Here is a 27,127-nt window from a genome sequence, read left to right as displayed (position 1 = left end):
GTATACTGTTCAGGTGGCACACTACACCCACTGTAACGTCTGCAGATGCCTGTGTTACAGAAACAGAACAACCCCAGCAATAAGGGGTAGCTTCAGGTGTATACTGTGCAGGAGGCACACTACACCCACTCTAACTGCTGCAGATGCCTGTGCTAGAGAAATAGATCAACACCAGCAATCAGGGGTAGCTTCAGGTGTATACTGTGCAGGAGGCACACAACACCCACTGTAACCACTGCAGATGCCCATGTTACAGAAACAGAACAACACCAGCAATCAGGGGTAGCTTCAGGTGTTTACTGTGCAGGAGGCACACTACACCCACTGTAACTTCTGCAGATGTCTGTGTTACAGAAACAGAACAACCCCAGCAATAAGGGGTAGATTCAGGTGTATACTGTGCAGAAGGCACACTACACCCACTCTAACTGCTGCAGATGCCTGTGCTAGAGAAATAGATCAACACCAGCAATAAGGGGTAGCTTCAGGTGTATAGTGTGCAGGGGGCCCACTACACCCACTCTAACTGCTGCAGATGCTTGTGTTAGAGAAACAGAACAACACCAGCAATAAGGGATAGCTTCATGTGTATACTGTGCAGGAGGCACAATACACCCACTGTAACTGCACTAGGTTAACAAGCAAAGATGACACTGTCCCTGCCTATCCTGCTCTCTCCCTGCACGCCAACACACTACACAATACCACCGCGCTGGCGTCCTTATATAGTGTGGGGCATGTACTAAACCCCCCTGAGCTATAATTGGCCACAGGCATCCTGCCCTCGCTGCCGGCGCTGTGATTGGCTAAGCATGGGTGGTCACAGTGCATGCTTGACCAATCATCAGCCAGCAATACACTGCGATGGCACAGTGCATTGTGGGCCATGAGCGCCACACGAATATGGTGCAAAGGGCCAACAAAGTTCTGGATTCGCCGAACAGGCGAACAGCCGGTGTTCGAGTCGAACATGCATTCGACTCGAACACTGAGCTCATCCCTAGTAGTCTCCTATGCTCCATAATATTGTACTCTTATGGAGCAGAGAGCCAGTATTAGTGCTGCTCATCCTTCTGGTGAACTGGCAAGCACTAGCAGCCTAGTACATCCTGGTCATACATCCAGCACTGCAGTAATACTTGGTGACATAGCGAGTCACACAAGTGCAATTCAAGCTGGTGAGGTGGCACACAACTAGTGTTCGGCAGCCACCAAGAAGACAAAATCGTCAAGCCCATAGTGCCCTTCCTGCGGCATTTGCCAATCCGCATTGGGAGCCCACCACTTCGGCAGCACTTGTACTTCCACCATTCACTGGCCAACCTGAAATTCAGGTGGAAACAGTTGACACTTGCCAGAGATTGGAGACCTATTATGGTCTCCGAATTTAAGACCTTTCTGGGCCTATGCCTCCTCATGGGCATAACTTAAAAAAGTGAGTTGCGGTCATATTGGTCCATTGACCCAATTCACCATATGCCCTTGTTCTCTGTCTCCATGACCAGGACACGATACGAGCGGATATTGTGATTCATGCATTTCAATGACAATGAACTCTGTCCCCCTTGGGGTGACCCTGAATACGATCGGCCTGAGACCCTGATTAAGTTTTTTTGGCCGCTTGTCATTCAAACAGTATCTTCACAGCAAGCATGCCAGGTAAGGGGTCAAGATGTATAAGTTCTGTGACAGGGCAACAGGCTATACATATAGTTTTTTTGGTTTATGAGGGAAGAGATAGTTATGTAGAGCTGGAGAACTGCCCAGACTACATAGGGAGCGCTGGTAAGATTGTGTGGGACTTGGTGTCACCCTTATTCGGAAAGAGGTACTACTTGTATGTGGACAATTATTACACAAGTGTGCCACTTTTTAGTCACTTGTTTGATCATGGAATTGGCACATTTGTGGTACCGTGTAATATAATCACCGGGGCTTACCCCAATGGCTTGTAGATTCCCATCTTAGGCTGGGGGAGAGAGCCTGCTTGAGATGTAATAATTTGCTCACTGTGAAGTGGAGGGATAATAAGAATGTTTTCATTCTGTGCTCCCTTCACGCAGACACGATGATCCTAATTCAAAGAGCAACTGGTGTTGTGGAGAAACCCCTCTCTGTCCATGAATACAACCTTAACATGGGAGGGGTGGACCTCAATGACCGTACCTAATTGCCAATAAGGCCAGATGCTGGTATAAAAAAGTGTCTGTATATTTATTCCAATTGGCTCATGCTTATGTGCTATACAAAGATTCAGGATGAACTGGATCCCTCCTTAAATTCCAGGAAGAGATCATCACAGCCCTTCTGTTTCCAGACGGATGGTGCTGTGACCCAACTTCCCAATCCAAGTGCAGTGAGCCGGTTGCATGAGAGGCATTTTCCGTATGTCCTCCATGGTACCCTTACCCAAAGAAATCCCCAAAGAAGATGTTGTGTCTGCAGAAAATGCAGATATTGGCGTGACACCCGCTTTTATTGTCTCTCCTGTCTTGACCAACCTGGTATTTGCATTGGTGAATGTTTTGAACGCTACCACACACTAGTGGAGTATAAGCGTATGGTACACCATTGCACAGTCCTAGGGCACACTTACACAGGGTCTTGAAAGTTGAGATGGCCATCAAATTTTGAGAGACCCTAATCTGGATCATTTGCAGTTTAAAGTTTATATAAAAGAGCCAGAGGTTGTATGAAAAAATTTGACAAAGTGTGGCACTCGTGGATCAATTCTAGTACCACAGTGGGCTAAAGAAAGGGACACGCAGGCTGCTAGTAATGAAATATATGAATATGATGTTTATGAATTTATTCACTATAATGCCTAAACATAGGGTATTACCCTAAGACTCTCAACACACAAATACATATTTAAGTACTTTATATAGATGGTGGAAGGTAAACTGGAAGATCCTGTTATCTGGTCGAACTGTGATTCATGAGTGGGGAGGTGTTAGATAGTAGATCTTTATTAGAGAATTGTTAGGCCACGTTGGCCTTGTATGGTCCTAACCGACGCTTCCAAATGTTGTATGATATGCCTTCAAAAACTAATAGAATTTTATTTAAAAAAAAAAAGTTTATATAAAAGTGCAAAACAAAACACACAAAAACACAAAAAAATAAAAAATAAAAATGTCAAAAGTAGTTTGTTTGCTCTATTGTTTGCTCTCTATAACTATTACTCTCTCTATTGTTAATGTATTTTAGAACTGTAATTTTTATTTTTACTATATTTTATTGTATTTGCTTTGCGGGTATGGTATGTCTTATGCCGCGTACACACACGATTGGACTATGCGGCAGACTTAATCCAGCGGACAACCCGCCGGACTTTGTAGCTGAGGTCCGCTGGACTTTCCGAATGAGCAGACCTGCCCACACACGACTGGAATTTTCCGGCGGACTTTTGAAATGAATGGACTTGCCCACACATGGAGAAAAGTACAATCATTTTGAACGTGGCTCCAGGTAGACAGAACTAGCGAAGGAAGTCAATGTTGCCGCCTCCATCAGCATCAGTCCCAGCATCCTCCGGGACTGTGACATCATAAGGGGGTGGGGTCACCATGTGACATCACCCAGTGACCCCGCCCCTTGCCCCTATATAAGTCGCCACACAACGTGTCCCTGCCATTGCGGCCAGAGAGAGCGTTGTGTCAACATCGCAAGGAAGAAGAAGAAGAAGAGAAGAAGGCGGCAGCGACAGAAGACCTGGCCAACGCTAGTAAAAGAGCTATAAGAAGATAGCGGAGGCCCGGCAGAATAACCGAAGAGGGGGACAAGACCCCCCAAGAGCGGGACAAGACCCCCGAAGTCGGAAGAAGACCCCCGGATGGCGGCGGCAACGACGAAGAAGAAAGCCGGGCTCCTCTGCTAGTAAAAGAGCTAGAAAAAGAGCAGAAGATAGTGGAGGAGTCCAGCGAGAAGACCCCCCAAGACGGAAGACCACCTGAGCTGTCTAATATATTATTTTAAAAACTTGTGTTGTGTTATTTTATTTACACTTTTTTCACCAGGTGAATGGGTAGGGGCATATCGTACCCCCTACTCATTCACATAGGGTAGGGGGCCGGTATCTGCGGGCCCCCTTATTAAAGGGGGCTCCTGAATTCCGATAAGCTCCCCGCTCGCAGACCCCGACAACCAATGGCCAGGGTTGTCGGGAAGAGGCCCTTGTCCTCATCAACATGGGGACAAGGTGCTTTGGGATGGGGGGCCGCAGGGCACAAAGCACCCCCCCATGTTGAGGGCACGTGGCCTCGTACGGCTCAGGAGGGGGACACTCACTTGTCCCCACCCCCTTTCCTGACTGGCCAGGCTACATACTCAGATAAGGGTCTGATATGGACTGGGGGGGACCCCCACAACGTTTTTTTGGCGTAGGGCTTCCCCTTTAAGTCCATACCAGGTGACAGGGCTAGCGACGTGTCAATCTCACCGATGGAGACGGCGACATTGAATTCCTTCGCTAATTCCATCTACCTGGAGCCGCGTTCAAAATGAATGGACTTTTCTCCGTGTGCGGGCAAGTCTGTTCATTTCAAAAGTCTGGCGGACTAGCACACAGATGGGCGGATTGTCCGGCAGACAATTTTGAGTTAAAACTTCTAAGTCCACCAGACTTTTGGGAAGAAAAAGTCACCCGGAGCCCACACACGGGTGGATTGTCCGGCGGACTCTGGTCCATAGTCCGATCGTGTGTACGCGGCATTACTGTTATACTGTAATGTTACTTTGTTTTATTGTTAACCATCATTTGCTTAGCAGGTATGCCATTCAGCTGCAGAATGGGTTTATTTATACTGACAGCAAAAACGTTTGCTCCCACGGTAAAGCTGTGACTCCAGCCCCATAGGAGGTGATTTCACCACCACAATTAAAAAAAAGAGCAGGGGTGGAGGAGCGATTTGCTCCTAACATTAGATGTGGATTGCCCACATGCTTCGGCATATATTTTTTAGGTACAGATGTTAAAAAATCAAGTTGTTTTATTGAGTTAATGTTTTATCGTTGCCATTGTTTGCTTTTCAGGTACGCCATTTAGCTGCAGTACTGATTTATTTATCTTAACAGCAACAGCGTTTGCTCTCGCTATACGTAAATCAGTGACCCCGGCGCTGTAGGAGGTGATTTCACAACCACAGTTAAAAAATAAGGGTGCATGTATGCCCATCAGTAGAAGTGGGTGGATGAAGGGCGGTATTCTAATGGTGGGCACACCCACCAATCAATATCTTTTTTTCATTCATCCCACGGGCTGCATGAAAAAAAGAACATTACAATATATGCCCACGAAGGACCAGTAACATACTGGTATGTTGCTGGACTGAATGGTTATACCAGAATGATGCCTGCAGGTTTAGGTATCATCTAGGTATTATTCTTTTCAGTCAGCGATCGGCTTTAATTTAAAAGCAATCCTAGCAGCTAATTAGCCTCTAGATCGCTTTTACAAGCAGTGGGAGGGAATGCCTGACCAATCTGTAGTTTTGTCAGTGCCATTTCCAGCTGTTGAGACATAAATTATGCATAACTCACAGTAATATTTTGGGGCTTGCCAATAGCTGTGTAATTATTGTGTCCCAATTTTAGTAGTATTTGTTCAAGCAACTGGATTTGCATCAAGAATTATAGCACATAAAGTATATTTATATAAAGCATTTGGCATATTGGCAGAAAAGATTACTTAATTGTATAAACTTCTCAAATACTTAAGGATTGTTTGCTTTTACTAATAATTCTTCTAATCTCCGTAATCTTGGCACAGAAAAAAGATGATAAGAGAAAGGTCTTCCTGGGTCAGAAGGAGTTACCTTGAGCAATGTTTGTGTTTATAAAAAGGCATATGAACTGCTACTTCTCCGATACAGAGTTTGCCTGAGATCTATCACAATGAAGTTGCTGCTTCTTTTATTCATTTGTCTCTCAGTGTCTGAGGGGCAAGTTAGGTAAGTTCAATAAATAATGCAAAAATTTGAAATTAAAATAGTTTTAAATAATGAATACTGCTATAAGTATTACATTTGTAAACTGTTGTGTGCCTTGTGCCAGCTGGTTTGATTTTTTTACACCTTGACAACACTCAACTAGCAAATGCTTTAAAATAGAACTATAAGCAAACCTTTTTTTCTTCCATCTTGGATAGAGCTAGGGAGGATTATAACCCGTCAGATTTTTTTCACCATTTGTGTTCAATGGCGGAGATTTACATTCACTTCCTGTCCCATAACCAAACAGGAAGTAAGAGGAAATCCCTTGTGGACCCCCAGGTCACCAGAACTAGTGCCTCCATTGGAAGATTTCCTCTCAATTACTTTTCTGGGGACAACCCAAAAGTTGTGATTTTCTTTTATTTTCACTTTCAATGATAATGGTAAATAGGACAAATAGAGAGGATGAGTCTCCATAATTGAGGCACAGACAGCAATAAAATCTGACAAGTGATCTAATCCCTCTCTACTCTATCCAAAACTAAAATAGATGTTTTGCCTTTAGTTATACTTTAATTCTAAGTAAGTTGAAAAAAGTATTTTTCTCTGGGAATGTCTAGAGTAGACAGGCAACTAGGGGACCCCACTTCATATTTTATCACATTTTATGGAAGAGACTAGGAATTGTGAGAAAAGCTACAAAAATTAGTAGAATGTAAAAACAAATAATCCAAGCATAGTCATATGCCTTAAAGTGGTTGTAAATAATCACTTTATAAAACAACCCATTCAATCGACAATAGAAATGAAAGGCAAAACATTTTTGTATAGATATAAAATCTAAAAAAATATATATAAATACAGTTTTCCCTTTTAATAAATTATCAAATTCCCTCTGTTCTCAGCTGTAAAGGGCTGGGGGGAGGAGAAGCAGCAGCACACTGGGCTTGCCAGTTAACCCCCCTGACGGTATTCCCGAGTCTGACTCGGGGTGGATTTTTTATACCAAGAGCGGTATCCCCGAGTCAGACTCGGGACTGCATCGCTGGATCCAGGAGGAGGTTTACTTACCTTCTCCCTCGGATCCAGCGTTGTCTCCCCGCTGTACAAGCGAGCCGTGTCTCGCTCGATGCATTACATCGCCGATCTCCATGCCCTGCGAGCGTTGCGACGCACGGGCACGGAGATCGGCGCCAAATTCAAAAAGTGAAACACACAGTATACATACAGTATAATGTAATCTTACAGATTACATTGCTGTATGTAAATATTTCACATCCCCGTTGTCCCTAGTGGTCTGCCCAGTGTCCTGCATGCAGTTTTATATAATAAAAACTGTTCTTTATGCCTGGAAACTGGAGATTGCCCATAGCAACCAAAACTGTCACTGTACATCAAAAATGAGTTTAGACCAGCTAGAAAACAGCGATAATAAATTGGAATCACTCGTAGAATTTAGCGATAGCGATTTGTGGGGAGATCCGTCATCAAATACTGAAAAGTAATGACAGTGACAATTCTGCAACTGAGCAAATTTCAGTGTTTTTGATTTGATTACATTATTGAATAATTTTTATTATTGTTATATTATTATTTGGTACAATTATTTATAATTATTTATTATATTATAATTTATGATTTAATTTTTCAAACTTTATCATACCTGGGATGTCTGCTAGACTCTGGTTTGGACAGATTTAAGAGAGTTATTCCTAAGAATTGCAGGACTACAATATAAAACGCCAAATTTTCATGCAAAATAATGGTACCGCTTTTAGCACCTAAAATCCGAAATAATCGTACCGCCAGGGAGGTTAATGGCTGTGCAGTGGGGGTATGTCAGGACAAGTCTGATCATTGGAGGAGGGTACACGGAGCTCCCAGCATAGCTAGAGAACTGACCATGATGTGCTCTTCTGCTTAGTGTGGTCAGTTTTTAATAGGAAAGCAGAGGGACTGGCAGGAAAACCTGGGATTTCAGATAAAGGAAGCAATACAAGGAGAACAGGATACTTTCTTATACAAGTATATGGTACAGCAGGCACATATCAGGAATATAAAGTGTTGGGGTAACAGACACTTTAATAGTCATAAGATTACTGTGATAACACCTTAGAAATAACATGACTGAAAAGAAATACAAACAAAAGCATTACTCAAGCTGACCAATTACGCTATAATACCTGCTTTAAGTTAAGAAGGACTTGGCTTATTGGATGCTAATACATACATTCCAATATTTGTGGAAAGAGCAGTTAGTTGTCTCTCAAAAGGAACTGATTTTGAAATTGACAGAAGCTGATCTGGGGCATGTCCATAAGAATTCCAGAAAACAAATAAAATGCTCACTAAATATTATTCTATCTTTCCGAGAATGGGAAATTTTTGTCCACAACAATAGTATATACATAGAAACCAAAACAAGTTACAAAATCAATGCATGAACTCTGCAACTGTTAACAACACTAAGGCTGAATTCACACCTATGCACCTATGTGCTTTTCACATTTTTCAGATTTGCACTACAGTCCATTTACCATGGTTTCCTATGGAACACATTCTGTAGTGCAAATCTGCAAAATGCAAAAAGCACTAAAAATGCATAGGTGTGAATCCAGCCTAAATCATGAAAATAATTTTTTTTTTCTGCAACCTCCTTTTCAAAAAGAATTTAGAGCTGTTGGGGTTGATTTACTAAAGGAGAACATTTTTCACTTAGCCTAATGAATATGGTGAAGATTCATATTACAAGGTGAAAATGTCCTTTTAAAGTGATAATTCCCTTGCAGAATTAACATGCTTTACTTCTTTAACCACATAGATTGCACAAGCAAGAGAATAATTTTTATTTTTATTTTGGAGAGATTTATTGAGCTGCCACAAAATGGTAAGGGACTTGTTTGCATACACACATTGGTCAATTTGTAACACTCGGGGGAGCTTCTTACATTCTCATAATTAAACTATACTTATAGAATAGCACATGGTTAGCCCCCACTAAAATACTTACATGTTTTCCTTCTGACAATAAAAAAGTGATAAGTCTCTACATAAGCTTTCTTTCATTTCATGTATATATTATAGTAGTAACATATCATTATACTGTAATAAGTGGTATATGTTTTACCTAACTGTAGTTAACATTTTGCCTACTATTTATAATAGTCACAAAATTATAAAATATGGTGCCTTGACTATATTACATACTTCATGATCAATAGAAAATATATTGCAGAAATTTTCAAAGAAGTATATTGTTTTTTCTTGAAGGGTTTCCCTGAAAAGAATGAAATCTATCCGAGAAACCATGAAAGAGGAAGGAGTTCTGGAAGACTTTATGAAAACCCACATTAAAGAACCAGCTATTAAATACAACCTAAACAGTCAGAGCAACTTTGGGGTTGCTTATGAACCTATGTATTTAGATGTAAGTGTTGATTGCTTACATATTTTAATAATGTAAATTACGTATAACAAATATGAACCAAACATAATTACTTTCTCTTGCAGAACTATTATTTTGGTGAGATCAGCATTGGAACCCCACCCCAAAACTTTCTTGTTGCCTTTGATACTGGTTCTTCCAATCTTTGGGTCGCTTCTACATATTGTCAAAGTTCAGCCTGTAGTAGGTAGTATTTTGTAAAGCATCTGAAAATGTAGTTGTATGATTGTTATTAAATATTATATATGACATACTAAATAGTAGCCAAAATAGGCACTGTTTAACACAATAGTGTATAATTTTAAAATATTCAATGCAAGCTACAATTCTTTATAGTGAATTATTTAATTACAATTTACAAAATATAAAAATGACCCAATATTTGCAGGTTGTTGAAATAAAACACGATTGAGTGCCAATACATTTTGTTGGGCAGGAAGAGCAAGACCATCTGCCAACAACCCTATCCATTCCCACAACACAAACAGAAACTGCCTGTTGCTGTGATAGGCATAGTCTAATGGGAAACCTTTGATCTTTATAATTTTGTAAATATTAGAAATATGTCATTCTGTTCTGTATCTTTTTATAACATACACCTTTTCCCTTACCTTTTAGCCAACCACCCACTATTCAATCCTACCCAATCTTCTACATATACTTCCAATAATCAACAATTTTCAATGTGGTATGGCAGTGGTAGCATGACTGGAGTATTGGGTTATGACACAGTGACAGTAAGTACCTTTTTTATGTCCTCTGTATTGATGAAACATATGATGATTAGTTAAAATCCCTTCCCCATAGAAACTTAAACTTGCAGGTATTACTAATTGGGAGATCAATCAGTATTAAAAGCTATCCTAATATTTAGGGTGTAACATGAAATCTGGTCAGAGTCCAAAGCCCCCCACCCTGAAACGCTGCCTCCTCCTCATCCTTCTTTTACAGGATTCAGGTGGTTCTTCTCCCCTAGGCTCCTGTCATAAATCTGTGAATGGAGAGATTACAAGTCCCATCTAACACCATGGCAGAGGGACTCATATTTTCCAATGAAGTACAGGTGTGGTGACATTACCTCCCTTATAGTCTAACAAAACTTCCACCAGTTTCATAATCAAAGGTCTGGACCAGAGCTTGGGAATTGCACTCGCAATCCTCACAATGCTTTGCAGGCTTCAGTGCACAAAAAAAGAAATTCACATTTTTTTACATTATGTGTGTGTATTTACTATTTTTTTTTTTCAAAAGTCAGAATTAGACTTTAATTGGCCTCATAGATTGTATACTGTTAATGGTTTTTAAAGCGGTTTTAAACCACTGGGTGAGTTTTTAACTTTTTTCTTGCCTGCAAGGTAAAGGCATAATGTGCTGGTAAGCTGCCTGAAGGGGAAGCATTACAGCGATGCAATTCCTGTGCACCCTGTGCCATGTTATCCAGATAGGAAGCAGTACAATGCAGACAACAACTTCAGTGTGACAATAAGCTAGATGCTAAATAAAACACCTGGAGTGTATAAACAGGTTCATGGGAAAAAGAAGAACGAACATAGAAATGGGGAACAGAAGATGTCATGTGCCTAGATTCAAGGGAAATGCTTGTAGGACCTACTTCAACAAGCATAAACCTGAACAGTATGAGTTTACTCTATGCCACAACCAACACCCTTATCTGTAGATAAAAATAAAAAGGCTATGAATCTAAACCATTTAAATGTACTGTCTGTGATTTTTTTGTGTTTTTATACTATATTTTTTTATGATGTAAATAATAGATTTATACCAGTTACCATGTATCTTTTATAGGTATTCTCATGTATTTATTATATATTATAGGTACAAGGGCTGTCCATTCAAAATCAGGAGCTGGGTCTGAGTGTCACTGAACCAAGCAGCTTTTTCTATTATGCCAAATTTGATGGTATTTTTGGAATGGCCTATCAGTCATTGTCAGCAGAAAGTGCCACAACCGCCATACAGGGTTTGATACAGCAAAATCTTATTCCACAGCCTGTGTTCAGCTTCTATCTCACTGGGTGAGAATCAACTGAGATTAAACATAGACCAGGTTGCCAAGATATATCAAAGCCACGTCTAACTAAAACTTCAAGAGACACTGGAGGAGATTTACTAAAACTGGAGCTTGCAAAATTTGGTGCAGCTCTGCATCAAAACCAATCAGCTTCCAGGTTTTATTGAAAAAGTTTAAATATACAAGCTGAAGTTAGAAGCTGATTGGCTGAGTGTTCCAGTTTTAGTCTTGGATTGTCACTCTTGGCAGCCAATCAGATACTTTAATTTTCCCTGACATTTATAAGCCAGTATAATATATAATTTATGGTAATTCCAGTCTAGAATACAATTACTTGATAAGCGTGTAGGTTAATTCCAGTAGGTAGAGTTTATCAGAGTATCAATGATTACCAGGTTTATATGAGCCATTAAGTTTTTATCAAGTATAATGCTTCATTGTTGTTTAATCATTTCATTATAGTATTAGTATTTTTACATCCAGCTGTGTAATGAAATGGACTAACTGAGTTTAGTTTCAACGCTTTCACATTTCTTTGTTGTATATTTCCTCAAGGAGAATGTTTGTAGAGAATGTAGTAGAGCTTTCTAGTAAAATAAATACATAATTTATTTAATGTCACATAGGCAAAACCTAAATATTTGTTTCTAAGTAGTATAAAGATGTTTAATAAGAATTCCAGATACTAGATTAACACAAACACATTAAATCAACAATTTATTTTTTGTATCGCTAAACTGTTTTAGGAAGACCAAAATATGCAAGGAATGTTCTAAGGTGCAACAAAAAGCAATTTAGCATTTTAATACTTTCTATGGTTGTGACACATAAGCAAATATTCTACTGAAACTGGAAGTATTTTTATTTTAGGCCCATTTTAAAGCAAGGAAAGATCTGTTTTGTCTGATTCTAGAGTCCTACTTATTTATCAGAGTAAGATGTGAGGTAAAGAGCACTGACGTCAAATGTTGATGTCAAACATCCAATCATGTCCAGGATCATTTTAAACAATTGAGCTTCTCTGTCACTTGATTGTATATTTAAAGTGGATATGGGTACTTTTTATTTCACTGCACCTCTCTTTAGTTCACAATTTAATTACTTAGGCCAAAATGTCTGCAACAACTTCAAACTATTAAATTGATGAAAATACAATATGCTTTACTCTAAATCCCAACACAAAATATAGTTTATTGAACTTGTTCTTTATGTCAGTTTCAATAACTGAGTGCCTTTCGTCTTTCTAGTCAATCTGGAGAAGTAATATTTGGTGGCGTGGACAGCAGTTTATATTCAGGCCAGATCTATTGGACTCCAGTTACTGAGCAGATTTACTGGCAAATTGGCATTAATGAGTGAGTATCAGTTAACCAGATTTTTTTATGACAGCCTGGTGAAATTTGGACTGTTGAGGAACTAAGCATATTTGAAGCAATTGCATTTTCACAATATTTGTACATTTTCTGTCATGTTCATTAAGGCAAAAAAAAAAAGTGAAAAGTGCAATAAGCTAACCGACAACTTACATTTACTAACCTTTGAGCAAAGTTAATAATCTTTACAGTTCTTAATAATAATAATATTATTATTAATAGTCATTAAAAATGACATTAAATTAAAAAAGTGTATACAGAAATTCACAGATACTTTATATCTTGTGAAGATGCTAAAAGGGTACTGTATATGTGTCTATATAGCTTTTTTAAAGATTTTTTTTAACCCTTCAGGTTCTCAGTTAACGGACAGCCAACTGGCTGGTGCAGTCAGGGCTGCCAGGGTATTGTAGATACAGGAACTCCTCTTCTTACCATTCCACAGCAGTACCTTGATACCCTTCTGCAGTCTCTAGGTGCCCAGCAAGGGCAAAATGGCGAGGTAATGATATTTATAAATGTTCTAACCTTTCTGGAAATAAGCATTAACTTCTCTCTTAAACCCAACCAAGGTTCTGATTATAGTTTGCTTCTTTTTAGTATTATGTAAATTGCAACAATGTACAAAATCTGCCACCTATCAGCTTTACCATCAGTGGAAATCAGTTCTCCATTCCTCCTTCAGGATACATTCTACAGGTATTTATAAACATTCATTTCACCATGTTTATAATGTTTTTAGCCAGCAGTTTTTGAATAAATGCATCAATCACTGTTCTTTTCAGATCAATGGAAACTGTGTAGTTGGATTTGAGTCAACATACCTACCTTCACGAAATGGTCAGCCACTTTGGATTCTGGGGGATGTATTTCTTAGGCAATACTATTCTGTTTATGATCTTGGCAACAACCAAGTTGGCTTTGCAGCCATGGCCTGAACAGCAGTAAAAACTGAACACAAAAAAACTGGAACACCACAACCAACTAATGAATCAAGGATCCCATGAAGTTAAATTAAGACAATGCTGCAATTAAAGTTTAACATTATAGGGTAAAATTGTTTACTGTTCAAAGCTGAAATGGCACATACAAACAATAATAAATGAATATGACAATAAAACAATCAATATAACATTATTATTGCAAATTAATGAAGTCTACTAAATTCTGTTTACATCTAAAGGCCCAAATAACCTAATAATGCAGTTTCAGAAAAAAAAAAAAAAACTATAATCCTTTCTGTGAAAAAGTTTATTTTTGCAATGTCAACACTCCTCTACTTGTTAGGGTCAATGCACTTGGATTTTAGCTTAGCTCACATAACTTACATCACATCTTAGTAAAGTAGGTCTAATGATTTATTCTGCTATGGGAATGTTCCCTGCGTTGATTATCCTCGTGCTGTCATATAGCATGATTCTGTAGAAGGTGGGGCATAGAAACATAGTTTGTAATGTAGTTGGACCTCCCAATTGGCATAATAACTATCCCCTCCTTGCAAAAGAAAGTGGGGAAAATGTAAGTTGCAGTTAGGATTATAACATCATTCTAAATCAATATTCAGATTTTTACCTGAAATGTAGTTCTTTCAGAATGGTTCAACGTTTCTCTTTAAATTTAACCTTTGAGGATAGCATTATGGGAGCTGCCATTGAGGATTTGGTTTTAAGGGTGCAGCTTATCAGGCTGTAACCCTGATCTATAAATAAAGCTATTTTTTTTTTATGCATGGATCGAAATTCAGTGGAGTCGGCAATGACTGGCCGAATTTCAGTGTATTGACACTATGGTTGAAAAGTAGTTGATCTACCGACCAATTTCTCTTCAACCACCCTGTTAAAGAATGTCCACACAATTAGACCCATAGGCTATAGATTGTGCTGATCTGTGTATTCTGATGGTGGAGAACTCTTCCCGGTCTCAGAATACAAATACACAGCAAGGAGGATTTCCTCATCCACACACTCGAGCTGTTTGAATGAAAAAAACCATCATCTTTGCCCAGCTTTAACATGCAACTAAGAGAGTATTTCCAGCTAATGACCAACTAGGTCCTGAAGTGAGCAACAGAATAACAGCCACTGAGCCTACAACCTTAGCGTCTTCATGCTGACCACCTCCCAGTCCTTTAAAAGTTCTAAAAACTGTGAGGCAATCCTCTCCACTTTGTCTTTGTGTTCTAACAATGGAGAGACTATCCCACTGTCAGAATACTCTGATCAGCACCACAGTCTATAGCCTACAGTGCTGATTAGGCAGATTAAATCTGACAGGGTGATTGTATGGCAGTTGATTGGTAGATTGACTTCTGTTTGACCACAGTGGTTATACATAGATTGAAATTTGTCTGGTCCCTGCTGAACCAGATGAATTTCGATCCATGTACGACCAGCTTTAGCAATGGCAGCGCCCATATTTACAGTATGTCATCATGAGTCCATTTTAAAGTGAACATGTCAACGTTTCTGTTACTATGGTCCTCAATTTGTCCAAATTGGAATCTACAACTGCTGCGTACACACATGGTCGGAATTGTTTGACGGGAGCTTTTTGTCGGAAATTCCGACAGTGTGTGGGCTCCATCGGACATTTTCCATTGGAATTTCTGACACACAAAATTTGAGACCTGGATTTCAAATTTTCTGACAGCAAAATCCGTTGTCGGAAATTCCAATCGTATGTACACAAAGTTCCACGCACAAAGTTCCACGCATGCTCGGAATCAAGCAGAAGAGCCACACTGGCTATTGAACTTCAATTTTCTCGGGTTGTTGTACGTCACCGCGTTCTTGACGTTTGGAATTTCCGACAACATTGTGTGACTGTGTGTATGCAAGACAAGTTTGAGCCAACATTCATCGGAAAAAATCACATGTATTTTGTTGTCAGAATGTGCGATCATGTGTACGCGGCATTACTCTTAGAGGTAAAACTCACTTACCTGCCTATACAATGAGAACTCACTTACTGTTAACTGAGGTGCTCTTGTTGGATAATGGTGTTGAATGGTTTTTGCTCCAGGGCTGTATATTTAAAGGAGCGAGAGTAAAGGTCCTTTACTGACCAAGTGTATCCTGATTTAGAAGAGGTTTTCATGATAATAAAGGTATTAGACCCCTTTCACACTGAGGCGCTTTACAGGCACTACAGCGCTAAAAATAGTGCCTGCATAGCACCTGTAAAGTGCCGCTCCTGTCTCTCCAGTGTGAAAACCCGAGTGCTTTCAAACTGGGGGCGGTGCGCTTGCAGGCCGTTAAAAAAACTCCTGCAAGCAGCATCTTTGGAGAGGTGAAGCAGCGGTGTATACACTGCTGCTTCACCGCTCCTTCTCATTGAAATCAATGGGGCAGCGCGGCTATACCGCCGGCACAGCACTGCTGCAGCAGCACTTTGCGGTGGTTTTAATCCTTTCTCGGCTGCTAGTGGGGGTGTAAAATTGCCCCGCTAGCGGCTGAATAGCACCATGAAAAAATAGCGGCACTTTACAGCTGACACTCCCATCTAAAGGAAAAAAGGCAAAAAACTGTTTCACTTTCTTTCTGTTAAAATAAAAATGGTGCAACAGTGCAAACACCACCAAAATGACCCCTTCTTGAAAATGTAGACACCCTAAAATGATCTCAAAGAAACATGTTGGTACTGAGTGGGTTAAAACTGGGAGCTTGGCAATGATTTGCTAGACACAGCACATATAGGTCATACACTGCAGGAGGATAAAAACGGGGTTACTGTACAAGACACATACAGTGAGAGGAAGATGAAAGAGTTACTGTGCAGGATCAGGATAAGGGCTGAAAATGATGCGAACGCCCACGGCACCAAAGCCGAAGGATTCAAGGGGCTAGTCAATGAGTCAGGCTAAAAGATGTCATGTAGTGCTTCAGCTGGTCTGTCTAGGGCAGCGGTTCTTAAACCTGTCCTCATACCCCCAACAAGCCATGTTTGCAGGTTTTGCTTTGTCTTGCACATGTTCGTTAAATCAGAGTCAATAGCTTGGTATTTTGGACAGGTATTTTATCTAAAAGAGATCGCCAAAACATGGCCTGTTGGGGGTCCTTGAGGACAGGGTTGATAAGAACTGGTCTAGGAGACAGATGCCACACTGGAGCAGATATTCTTTTAGCTCTGCAAGGGCAGGCCTAGAGGTTGTTCACACCATGCCAGCTGGAGCCAGGAATGGTGGTGTGTGATAATGGCACTAAACTCCTGTCTACCCTTAGACAGGGAAAGTTGACACATGTGCCATGCCTGGCACATGTCCTCAATTTTGTGGTGCAAAATGGGCTGGAAGATCTGCTGAAGCAGGCCAGAAGAGTCTGTAGCCATTTAAGATGGTCATACACAGCCAGTGTTCGGGTTGCTGAAATTCAGCGGTAATTCCACCTGCTGTAAAGTGCCTGATATGTGACATGCCTACCAGGTGGAACTAAACGTTGGCAATGCTGCGGCTGTACATGCAGCAGAGAGCCGTCAATGAGTACCTGTGTGAGTACGGCACAATGACAGACTGAGGAAGGCTCTGGTTTTTTTCACCAAGCCAATGGCATGCTGATGAAAGATGCTTGCACTGTACTGTCACCATTTGAGGAGGCGACAAGGATGGTGAGCCGTCACAGTGCATACATCATTGACACAATCCCTGTTGTGTTCCTGCTGGAGAAGACTCTGTGTGTCATTCATTGTGGACAGGGCACTGGTGGCAGAGCAGCGGGAGGAAGAGGAGGACTTCCTTTCCTCTCAAGGCCCAAAGTATGCAGACACTATTCTTGCGATGCCACAGAACACACAAGAGGAAGAGGAGGATAATGGTAATTTTGGAGGCATTGAAGCAGAGTAAGACATACGTCAAACCTTAAGAGATGGTTTACCGTCCCCAGAACCCTTGGGAGTAGATCATGGCTGGGAGGAGGCAATTACAGATACTGTAATCCTCAGTGACCCCAAGGACTCTGCTTCTCATGCCTCCTTCAAAGCCAGCAAAAGGACCTGAGAATTTGTGGCATCAAGTAGAAGGATCACTATTGGTTGGCAACCCTCCTTGACCACCGTTACAAAGGGAAAGTCTCAGATCTCATCCCATCCTCACAGAGGGAGCAGTGGATGAATTATCTTAAGGACACCTTAAAGAGGAGTTTATGCAATGCCATTCCAGATGCTGCTAGGTTACAGTCTCATGAAAAGCCTAGTTTTGAGGCTTCTGTTGGTCAAGAGAGGAGTGGTGGAGAAAGGGGCCACCTCAGTGATGCATTAAAAAAATAATAATTTAGTCCTCGGTGCCCAGGGCTGTCAGCTTCCACATTCCATTGGCAGCGTCTACATCATATGGTGGTAGATTATCTAGGGGCAAAAACAGACATGTAGAGCTTTCCAGTTGATGATCAACTGGGTTACTGGGTCATGAGAATAGACTACTGTCTCTATCTATGACCACTCACAGTAACCAAAATTTGCAGAGCTACTCAGATCAGCTCTGTACACTGTGTCTGTGAACCAAGCTACTGTATATGAGGATGAATTAGTTCACAGGTATTGATGGGCACACTGGCCACTTGATTGTATTTTATCCAGTGCCGTGTATAAACGGCACTGACTACATAACTGTCCACCACTTTGTCGTTGATAAACATTAATTGGTGGTTAAGTAATTAGGGTACAATTTGAATAGGGTTATAATTTCTACTCTGGCTATCTAGCTCATGCAACCAGACATAGACATTAAAAGTACAGGTTCATTTTTTAATGAACTTTAGGGACAAGTTTTAGATTGTGGTGACCATGAATATTCAGCTAATCCCATTGGTTCTAAACTTGCAAATTTGGCAGGCTAAATTTGCCTTAAACCATGGCCTAACACGCTTTGAAGGGCAAAAAATAGAATTTGGATACACCGCTATAAAAGAAGAGGGTTTGTTGGTTTTTACTTTATGTTGATAGGGCCTTTTTCAAGTTTTGAGTGTTTAATGTGAAGCATTATGTTGTTTCTGACCATCTGTCCTTCTAGCTGCCATTTGTTCGCAGCTTAATACCTAAGCCACCTCACATTCTATCAGTCACATTAAGCACACCCCCTTATGTTCATTGTAAAAAAAAAGTAGTTGACATTCACCATACCTATTGTGAAATAAAAGTAGGGGAAAGACTTGTTAGCCTATTCTCCATGGTTAAAACTGTCCTGTCACTGGACAAATTTACACTGCTGTATCATCTGCAGTTTCTTAATTCTTGTAGGAGAACACTTGATTATGTCTCCAGTACATTTAGGCCAATTCTTGTTAATTAAAACTGTCCTGCCACTGGCCAGTATTATACTGCTTTATCATCGGCAGTCTCTATTTCCTGTAGTAAATCACCTTCCTGCAATTGTATATAGTACATATAGTCTTGATCTTGCCTATTAAAACTGTCCTGCGCTGGCTAATGCCACATACACCCGACCGGACTTTTCGACAGCAAAGGTCCGACAGAGAGAATCCGTCGGACAATTCGATCGTGTGTGGGCTCCATCGGACCTTTGCTGTCCAAAAATCTGACGGACTTTAGAAATAGAACATGTTTCAAATTTTTTCGCCGGAACTCTGCCAGACCCAGTTCCTATCGAGAAATCTGCTCGTGTGTATGCTAGTCCGACGGATGAAAACCAACGCTAGGGCAGCTATTGGCTACTGACTATGAACTTCCTTATTCTAGTCATCAAGTTTGAATCCGTCGGACTTTGGTGTGATTGTGTGTGGCCAAGTCCGTTCATTCGGAAAGTCCATCGGAACTCTGCCGAAAGTCCGTCGGAAAGACCGTCGGACCTAGTCCGTCTAAAAGTCCGCTCGTGTATAGGCAGCATAACTTTACACTGTTATATCAGCTGTGGTCTCTCAATTAAAAAAAAAAAATATTATATTAACCACTTCCCGACCAGCGCACGACGATGTACGTCGACAGAATGGCACGGGCAGGCATATTGGCGTACAGGTACGTCCAATATTCAATGCTGCCCTGCCATCGGGAGCGCGCCGCCGGCGGCGCGCTCCCACGCTGGTCGGGACCCCCGTGAGTCCGGTCGCGGGACCCGCGGACTCGATCGCTGCGGGCATCCCCGCGATCGTCTCACGGAGCGGCCGAATGGAGGAAATGCCGAGTAAACAGCATTTCTCCATTCTGCCTAGCAACTAGTGACGCTGATCTCTGCTCCATGTGATTGGAGCAGAGATCAGTGTTCACTAAATAAAAGCCCAACCCCCCCCACAGTTAGTAACACACCCCTAGGAACACTTAACCCCTACACTGCCACCCACTGGTTAACCCCTTCACTGCCAGTGTCATTTACACAGGAATCACTGCATTTATATAGCAGTGATTACTGTATAAATGACAATGGTCCCAAAAATGTGTCAAAAATGTCCGATGGGTCCCCCACAATGTCGCAGTCACAATAAAAATCGCTGATCGCCGCCATTACCAGTAAAAAAAAAATAATAAAAAATTATTAATTTAAATGCTATAAAACTATCCCTATTTTGTAAACGCTATAACTTTTGCGCAAACCAATCAATAATCGCTTATTGCGATTTTTTTTACCAAAAATATTGGGGGATATTTATTATAACAAAAAGTAAAAAATAATGCATTTTTTTCAAAATTGTCGCTCTATTTTTGTTTATAGCGCAAAAAATAAAAACCACAGGGGTGATCAAATACCACCATAAGAAAGCTCTATTTGTGGGAAAAAAGGACGTCAATTTTGTTTGGGAGCCACGTCGCACGACCGCGCAATTGTCAGTTAAAGCGACGCAGTGCCGAATCGCAAAAAGTGGTCTGGTCTTTGACCAGCAAATTGGTCCGGTCTGAAAGTGGTTAAGGTTGGTCATAAATAAGTTAATTTTTTCATTTAACCATTGGGTTGAACAAAAGAAAATTATTTGACTCACCCATCCACAAACTTTATGTGGATGGGGGAATTGCTCCTGTGGCACTATTGTATTATATAACAGGCTGATTGCACACAAATCGATCGTTAGACATGGATTCGTCTAAGAATTCAGCCAGTTCAACATTCAATGTATGGTTAGCTTAACTAACATATACAGTACTTGCATGAGAAGAAGTGACTCCAAGTAAAGAGATATCTTAATTATTATGTAAGGGCCTTCATAGTAAAGAGGGCTTGCATAGTAAAGCATCCACTTGCTTTCATGAGAAAGATATGATTGCGCGATTTGGAGCAATCAGAGATTTTTCAACGATAGCGAATTTCAGAAACTAATATAATAATGGCAGAGAGAGACCTGACTGGAAAGCTGACTGGAGGAGCATCTGACAGAGAGACACTTGGGACAAATATAGGTCAGGAACACAAGATGAAACCTGCCTGCCAGCTTTATCGACTGTGACATATATTGTTTATAAATGTAAAATAATAATAATAATCGCCTACAATTTTAATGACTGTATTTTGCAATACAGAACACCACATTCAGGAATCTAAAGAATTTGACATCATTGTGAATGAACTGAAGTCAGATGTAGCAGAGATGATGACGTCCTACAATGTCACATCCCTTTTTACTATTGATATATTGACTGCAAAGGCTATTGAGACCATACTGAAATTGGATAAAACCCTTTACAACCAAACAAAATTCAAGCCAGGCCATATATGTTCCTTTTTTGGAACTTTGTCTCAACACCAAATAGTATAGGCACAAGGATAACTTTTATAGACAGAGGCAAGAATGTACAGTAAGATCACCAGAGTCTCCCAATTTAACTAACTTGTACATAGGTACATGTGGTTGGTGGAGAATAGGGATGGGTATATCTGCCCAGGTTTGATTCACCAAGGGTCCTGTCCAAAACATGTGAGGGACATGTACTAATGCATGTAAAGATCATAGGATGCACATAGACTTGGAAAATTGCAGATTAGAAGTGCAATTTTTAAAACACCAGATTGTGAGGCGACTTGTTTACATTTAAAGTAGTAGAGCAATGTCATAATGTGCTAGTTTATGTGAAACTTACCTTAGAATGAAGAGCTCCAGTGGCATGCTGTCACCACTGAAAGTGCTTCCATCTTCACCCGGTCTTCCTTTCAGGTCTGTTGTGTGAGTGACCGGAGGTGGGTTGATGCGATTTACGCCACAGGACTCTGAATGAACGGCACGGGTATGCGGTTCTTTAACAGCATACAACGTCACTGGCTGCATCCAAAGTAAATATCTCCTAAACGGTGCACAATTAGGAGATATTTATAGTACCTTATTATAGGCTTACCTATAGCTAAAAATCATGCATGGGTGTTTACTCCCACTTTAAAGGCATTGTAAAGATTCGTACCTGCACATTGCATTTTTTTTTTTTAATAAATTCTTTATTCATGAGAAAAAGACAGTCCAGATTCACAACATACATAATTTATAAGGCTCCGTAACAGAATAAAGTCAATACTGCAGAATTTCAACCATATTTTCTCTTGAGTTACACATTTAAAATTTTGTAAAATGAACTACGTAAGTGATGGTAAGTGATGGTGGGTAAAGACTATTTGGAGTTACCAGACAGGATCATCCTTTCCCACTCACCAGCAGCCCACATCAGGCATATTCACCACCAACCAAGCCCCCTGGGCACTCAATTCACCGCCCGAGGCCCGCTCCAGCCACTCAAGGCCGGTGGCTTTGGCCTATACTCAGGAGAGTGGCGCCCATCTTGCTCCACCCACAGACTTTGCCTTCTCCTCCTCCTGTTTGAGATAACATCTCCTTTGAAGGAACAGGACCCGTTCCGTTGAGCTTGCTGATCATCATTCTCCTCCAAAAGCCCATGGTCTGGGACTATGGTCTCCTAACAGAGACAGATGTACTCTTTTTCAACACACTCCACCACTCCAAGCCCAAAAATTGTCCACTTCCTTCCAGAAATTAATTTGATATCACAATCTTTTCGAAGCTTGGAGAGTGAAACACCCTACCCATAGACAATATACTTTCTATTCACCCTCACATAAACTTTACTCCCGTTTAGATCATTTTCTGTTTCTGCCCCCTTATTACGTAATGTTGTCTTTTCCGAAATAAACCCCATCACATTGTCCGGCCATGCCTAAGACATGCCATTGGCGGCTTAATGAATCCCTCTTGTGGAACGTTGAAATCAAAGACCGACTCCAATCGAAACTGATGGAATATTTCCAGCTGGACGAAGGTTCCGTTTCAAACACATACATTTTGTGGGAAGCTCATAAGGCTTTCTTCAGAGGTGAGTGCATTTCTGCCAGATCTCGCATGAAGCGGGAGTCCACTAAACAAAGATCAGAGCTTCTTGACCAATTGCACCCAGCAGAGATGCACTGACTTTGCTCCCCCACAGTGGCTCGCCTACGTGCAGTGGTATCTGTCTGAAACCGCATTAAGTCCCTAGATATGAGTAGAATCTCCAAGTCTATGTTATGGTCTAGGCAAAAGTTTTATGAATTTGTGGACAAACCACACAGGATGCTTGTTCATTAGTAGGGATGAGCCGAACACCCCCCGGTTCGGTTCGCACCAGAACTTTCAAACGGACCCCAAATTCGTACGAACTTTAGAACCCCATTGAAGTCTATGGGACTCGAACGTTCAAAATTAAAAGTGCTCATTTTAACGGCTAATATGCAAGATACTGTCCTAAAAAGGGTTTGGGGACCTGGCTCCTGCCCCAGGGGACATGAGTCAATGCATAAAATGTTTTTAAAAATGGCCGTTTTGGCGGGAGCACTGATTTGAATGACGATTAAAGTGAAAAAAAAAGTGAAATATTCCTTTAAATATGATGCCTGGGGGGTGTCTGTAGTATGCCTGTGAAGTGCCACGTGTTTCCCGTGTTTAGAACAGTCCCTGCAAAAAATGACATTAAACGGAAATAACATCATTTAAAACTGCTTGCGGTTTTAATGTTATATCTGGTTCCTGCAATATGGTTGAAAATCATTGAGAAAAATGGCATGGGTAGCCCTCCCTGCCCATTACCAGCCCCTTTGGGTCTTGTACGCATATTAAGGGAAACCCGTACCCATATTAAAAAAAGGAAATGCGTGTGGCCCCCAGGCCCTATATACTCAGAACAGCAGTATACAGGCGGTGCAAACAAGACAGGGACTGTGTAGGTTTGTTGTGTTAAGTTGAATCTGTTTGTAATTTTCAACTGGTACATTTTTAAAGTGTAGCTTTTTGGAAAACATAGGGAAGGGTTATCACCCCTGTATAATTTGTTTTGTTGTACATCTTTTTTCATCTCACTTGCTGTTGTCTCCTTCCGTTTGCAAGTAGGAGATGTTTGTAAGTTGGATGTTTGAAAGTAGGGGCCTGCCCTATATGCTCTGCAGAAATGGCGGAACAAGGTGTTGGTTTTGCCACAACACTGTAAGCCCTCAAAGTGACTCTTGGTGGCCGCTGGAGCGCCCTGCTGTGAACGATTATATCAAGAATTGTAATTACATGCCATTGTTGAACAGTGGTAGAAAAATTGACCTTTGGTGGTTGTGGTGCTGGTGCCACAACACTATAAGTCCTCACAGTTACTCTGGGTGGGCACAGGAACGGGCCCTCCTGTGAAATATTATATCAAGAATTGTAATTACATGTCCCTGTTAAACAGGGGCAGAAAAATTGGGCCTTAGGCACTGGTGCTGGTGCCACGCCACTGCAACCTCTCCCATATACTCTAGTTTTATTGCAGGAATTAGCCCTGCTGCAAAGCATTGCATCAAAAGTTGTAATTAAACACCCCTGTTAAACAGGGGCAGAAAAATTGGGCCTTAGGCACTGGTGCTGGTGCCACCACACTGCAGCCTCTCCCATATACTCTAGTTTTATTGCAGGAATTAGCCCTGCTGCAAAGCATTGCATCAAAAAGTGTACTTAAACGCCCCTGTTAAACAGGGGCAGAAAAATTGGGCCTTAGGCACTGCTGCTGGTGCCACCACACTGCAACCTCTCCCATATACTCTATTTTTATTGCAGGAATTAGCCCTGCTGCAAAGCATTGCATCAAAAAGTGTACTTAAACGCCCCTGTTAAACAGGGGCAGAAAAATTGGGCCTTAGGCACTGGTGCTGGTGCCACCACACTGCAACCTGTCCCATATACTCTATTTTTATTGCAGGAATTAGCCCTGCTGAAAAGCATTGCATCAAAAATTGTAATTAAACGCCCCTGTTAAACAGGGGCAGAAAAATTGGGCCTTAGGCACTGGTGCTGGTGCCACCACACTGCAACCTGTCCCATATACTCTATTTTTATTGCAGGAATTAGCCCTGCTGCAAAGCATTGCATCAAAAATTGTAATTAAACGCCCCTGTTAAACAGGGGCAGAAAAATTGGGCTGATGGCATCACCCAGAACCAGAAATGTTCTTCCAACATATCAGGGGAGGAGGAAGAGGATAGACAATCAACATAACAGGACAGTCACTCAGCATCAGCATAGGCAGTCTTGAAGGGATGTGATATTTCAAAAAAAATTATTCGGTTACATCAGCTTCAGGTGCTTGGTAGCTGTGGGTGATCCAAGACTGATTCATCTTGATGAAGGTCAGTCGATCAACTGATTCGATGGACAGGCACACCCTGTGATCGGTAACAAAGCCACCAGCAGCACTGAAGGTGCGTTCCGAAAGAACGCTGGATGCAGGACAGGCCAGTAGCTCAATTGCATACTGTGCAAGCTCTGGCCAGTGATCCATCCTCAAGACCCAGTAAGCCAGAGGATTTTCGGTGGGAAAGGTGTCCAAGTCTGACCTTGCCCCTAGGTATTCCTGCACCATGTAAATCAGACGCTGGCGATGGGTGCTGGAACCGATCATACCTTGGGGCTGCGGACTAAAAAATTGTCTGAAAGCATCAGTCAGACGTCCACCTTCTCCACCGCTCCTTCTGACCGATGCCTCAGCAACACGTTGTCCAGGACCAGGAGTTTGTAACCTCCCAGTCTCTGGGAACGCATTGCACAGACCTTTCTGCAAGGCCTCCCAGAGATGTCTCATCCTCTGCTCCCTCTGCGATGGCAAGATAAGGTTGGCAACCTTACCCTTGTACCGTGGATCAAGGAGAGTGGCCAGCCAGTAATGGTCCCTCTCCTTGATCCGAAGAATACGAGGATCCTTCCGCAGGCTTTGCAGGATCAGGGAGGCCATGCAGCGTTGGTTAGCTGAGGCATTTGGTCCGGAGTCCTCTGGGTCACTAAGGGCAACATGATCCGCAGCTACCTCCTCCCAGCCACGTACAAGTCCACATGTTTCTTGGGACTGTAAATCATCCCTACAAGACTGCTGCTGCTGATGCTGAGTGCCTGCCTCCACCTCCATGCTGACACAATCATCCTCCTCCTCCTCTTCCTCCTCCTCATCCTTTTCCTGTGTGATGGGTGGCACAGCAGGAACACTGTCTGGATAAAGGGGGCCTTGAGAGGCAAGGAAGTCCTCCTCTTCCTGCCTCTGTTCTGCCTCAAGTGCCCTGTCCATTATTCCATGCAGCGTATGCTCCAAGAGGGGGACAAGAGGTACAGTGTCACTGATGCATGCACTGTCACTGCTCACCATCCTTGTGACCTCCTCAAACGGTGACAGGACAGTGCATGCATCCCTGATCATGCCCCACTGGCGTGGTGAGAAAAAACCGAGCTCCCCTGACCCTGTCCTGGTGCCGTAGTCACACAGGTACTCATTGATGGCCCTCTGCTGCGTGTGCAGCCGCTGCAGCATGGCCAACGTTGAGTTTCACCTGGTGGGCATGTCACATATAAGGCGGTTCTTGGGCAGGCTCAACTCCTTTTGGAGCTCAGCCAGCCGAGCACAGGCATTAAATGATTGGCGGAAATGCACACAGACTTTCCTGGCCTGCTTCAGGACATCCTGTAAGCCGGGGTACCTGCCCAAGAACCACTGCACCACCAGGTTAAGGACGTGAGCTACACAGGGCACATGGGTCAGTTGTCCCTGTTGGAGGGCGGAGAGGAGGTTGGTGCCATTGTTGCAAACCACCATTCCTGGCTTAAGCTGGCGTGGCGTCAACCACCTCTCGGCCTGCCCCTGCAGAGCTGACAAAACATCCGCCCCAGTGTGGCTCCTGTCCCCCAAACAAACCAGCGCAAGCATGGCATGGCATCGTTTTGCCTGGGTACTTGCGTAGCCCCTGGAACGCCTACGGAGCACCGCTGGTTCTGAGGACAGAGCACTGGAAGAGGCCATGGAGGAAGAAGAAGAGGAGGGGGTGGAGGAGAGAGGTGTGTCACAACCAATAGTAGCATTTTGGAGGCGTGGTGGCGGAACAACCTCCAACACTACTGCACCTTGTCCTGCATCCTTCCCAGCTGCCAGA

At 42.0% G+C, this 27,127-nt stretch overlaps 1 protein-coding gene across 1 annotated transcript; it reads left to right on the top strand.

The window, feature by feature from the left end:
• Positions 1-5,886: 5,886 nt before the first annotated feature.
• Positions 5,887-13,721, top strand: LOC143984330 (gastricsin-like). The gene is made up of 9 exons (XM_077484568.1): positions 5,887-5,951; positions 9,204-9,360; positions 9,444-9,561; positions 9,997-10,115; positions 11,215-11,414; positions 12,658-12,765; positions 13,138-13,285; positions 13,384-13,482; positions 13,569-13,721. The coding sequence occupies exons 1-9, from the start codon at positions 5,896-5,898 to the stop codon at positions 13,719-13,721; spliced, it is 1,158 nt and encodes a 385-aa protein (XP_077340694.1). The 5' UTR covers positions 5,887-5,895.
• The last annotated feature ends 13,406 nt before the right edge of the window (positions 13,722-27,127 follow it).

The sequence above is a fragment of the Lithobates pipiens genome, unplaced genomic scaffold (assembly GCF_037356315.1).
Source record: "Lithobates pipiens isolate NorthernLeopardFrog02 unplaced genomic scaffold, aLitPip1_a1.2 Scaffold_16, whole genome shotgun sequence".
Lineage (NCBI taxonomy): Eukaryota > Metazoa > Chordata > Amphibia > Anura > Ranidae > Lithobates > Lithobates pipiens.
The sequence above is the reverse complement of the archived record's forward strand: the minus strand, read 5'-3'. Positions and strand labels throughout refer to the sequence as shown.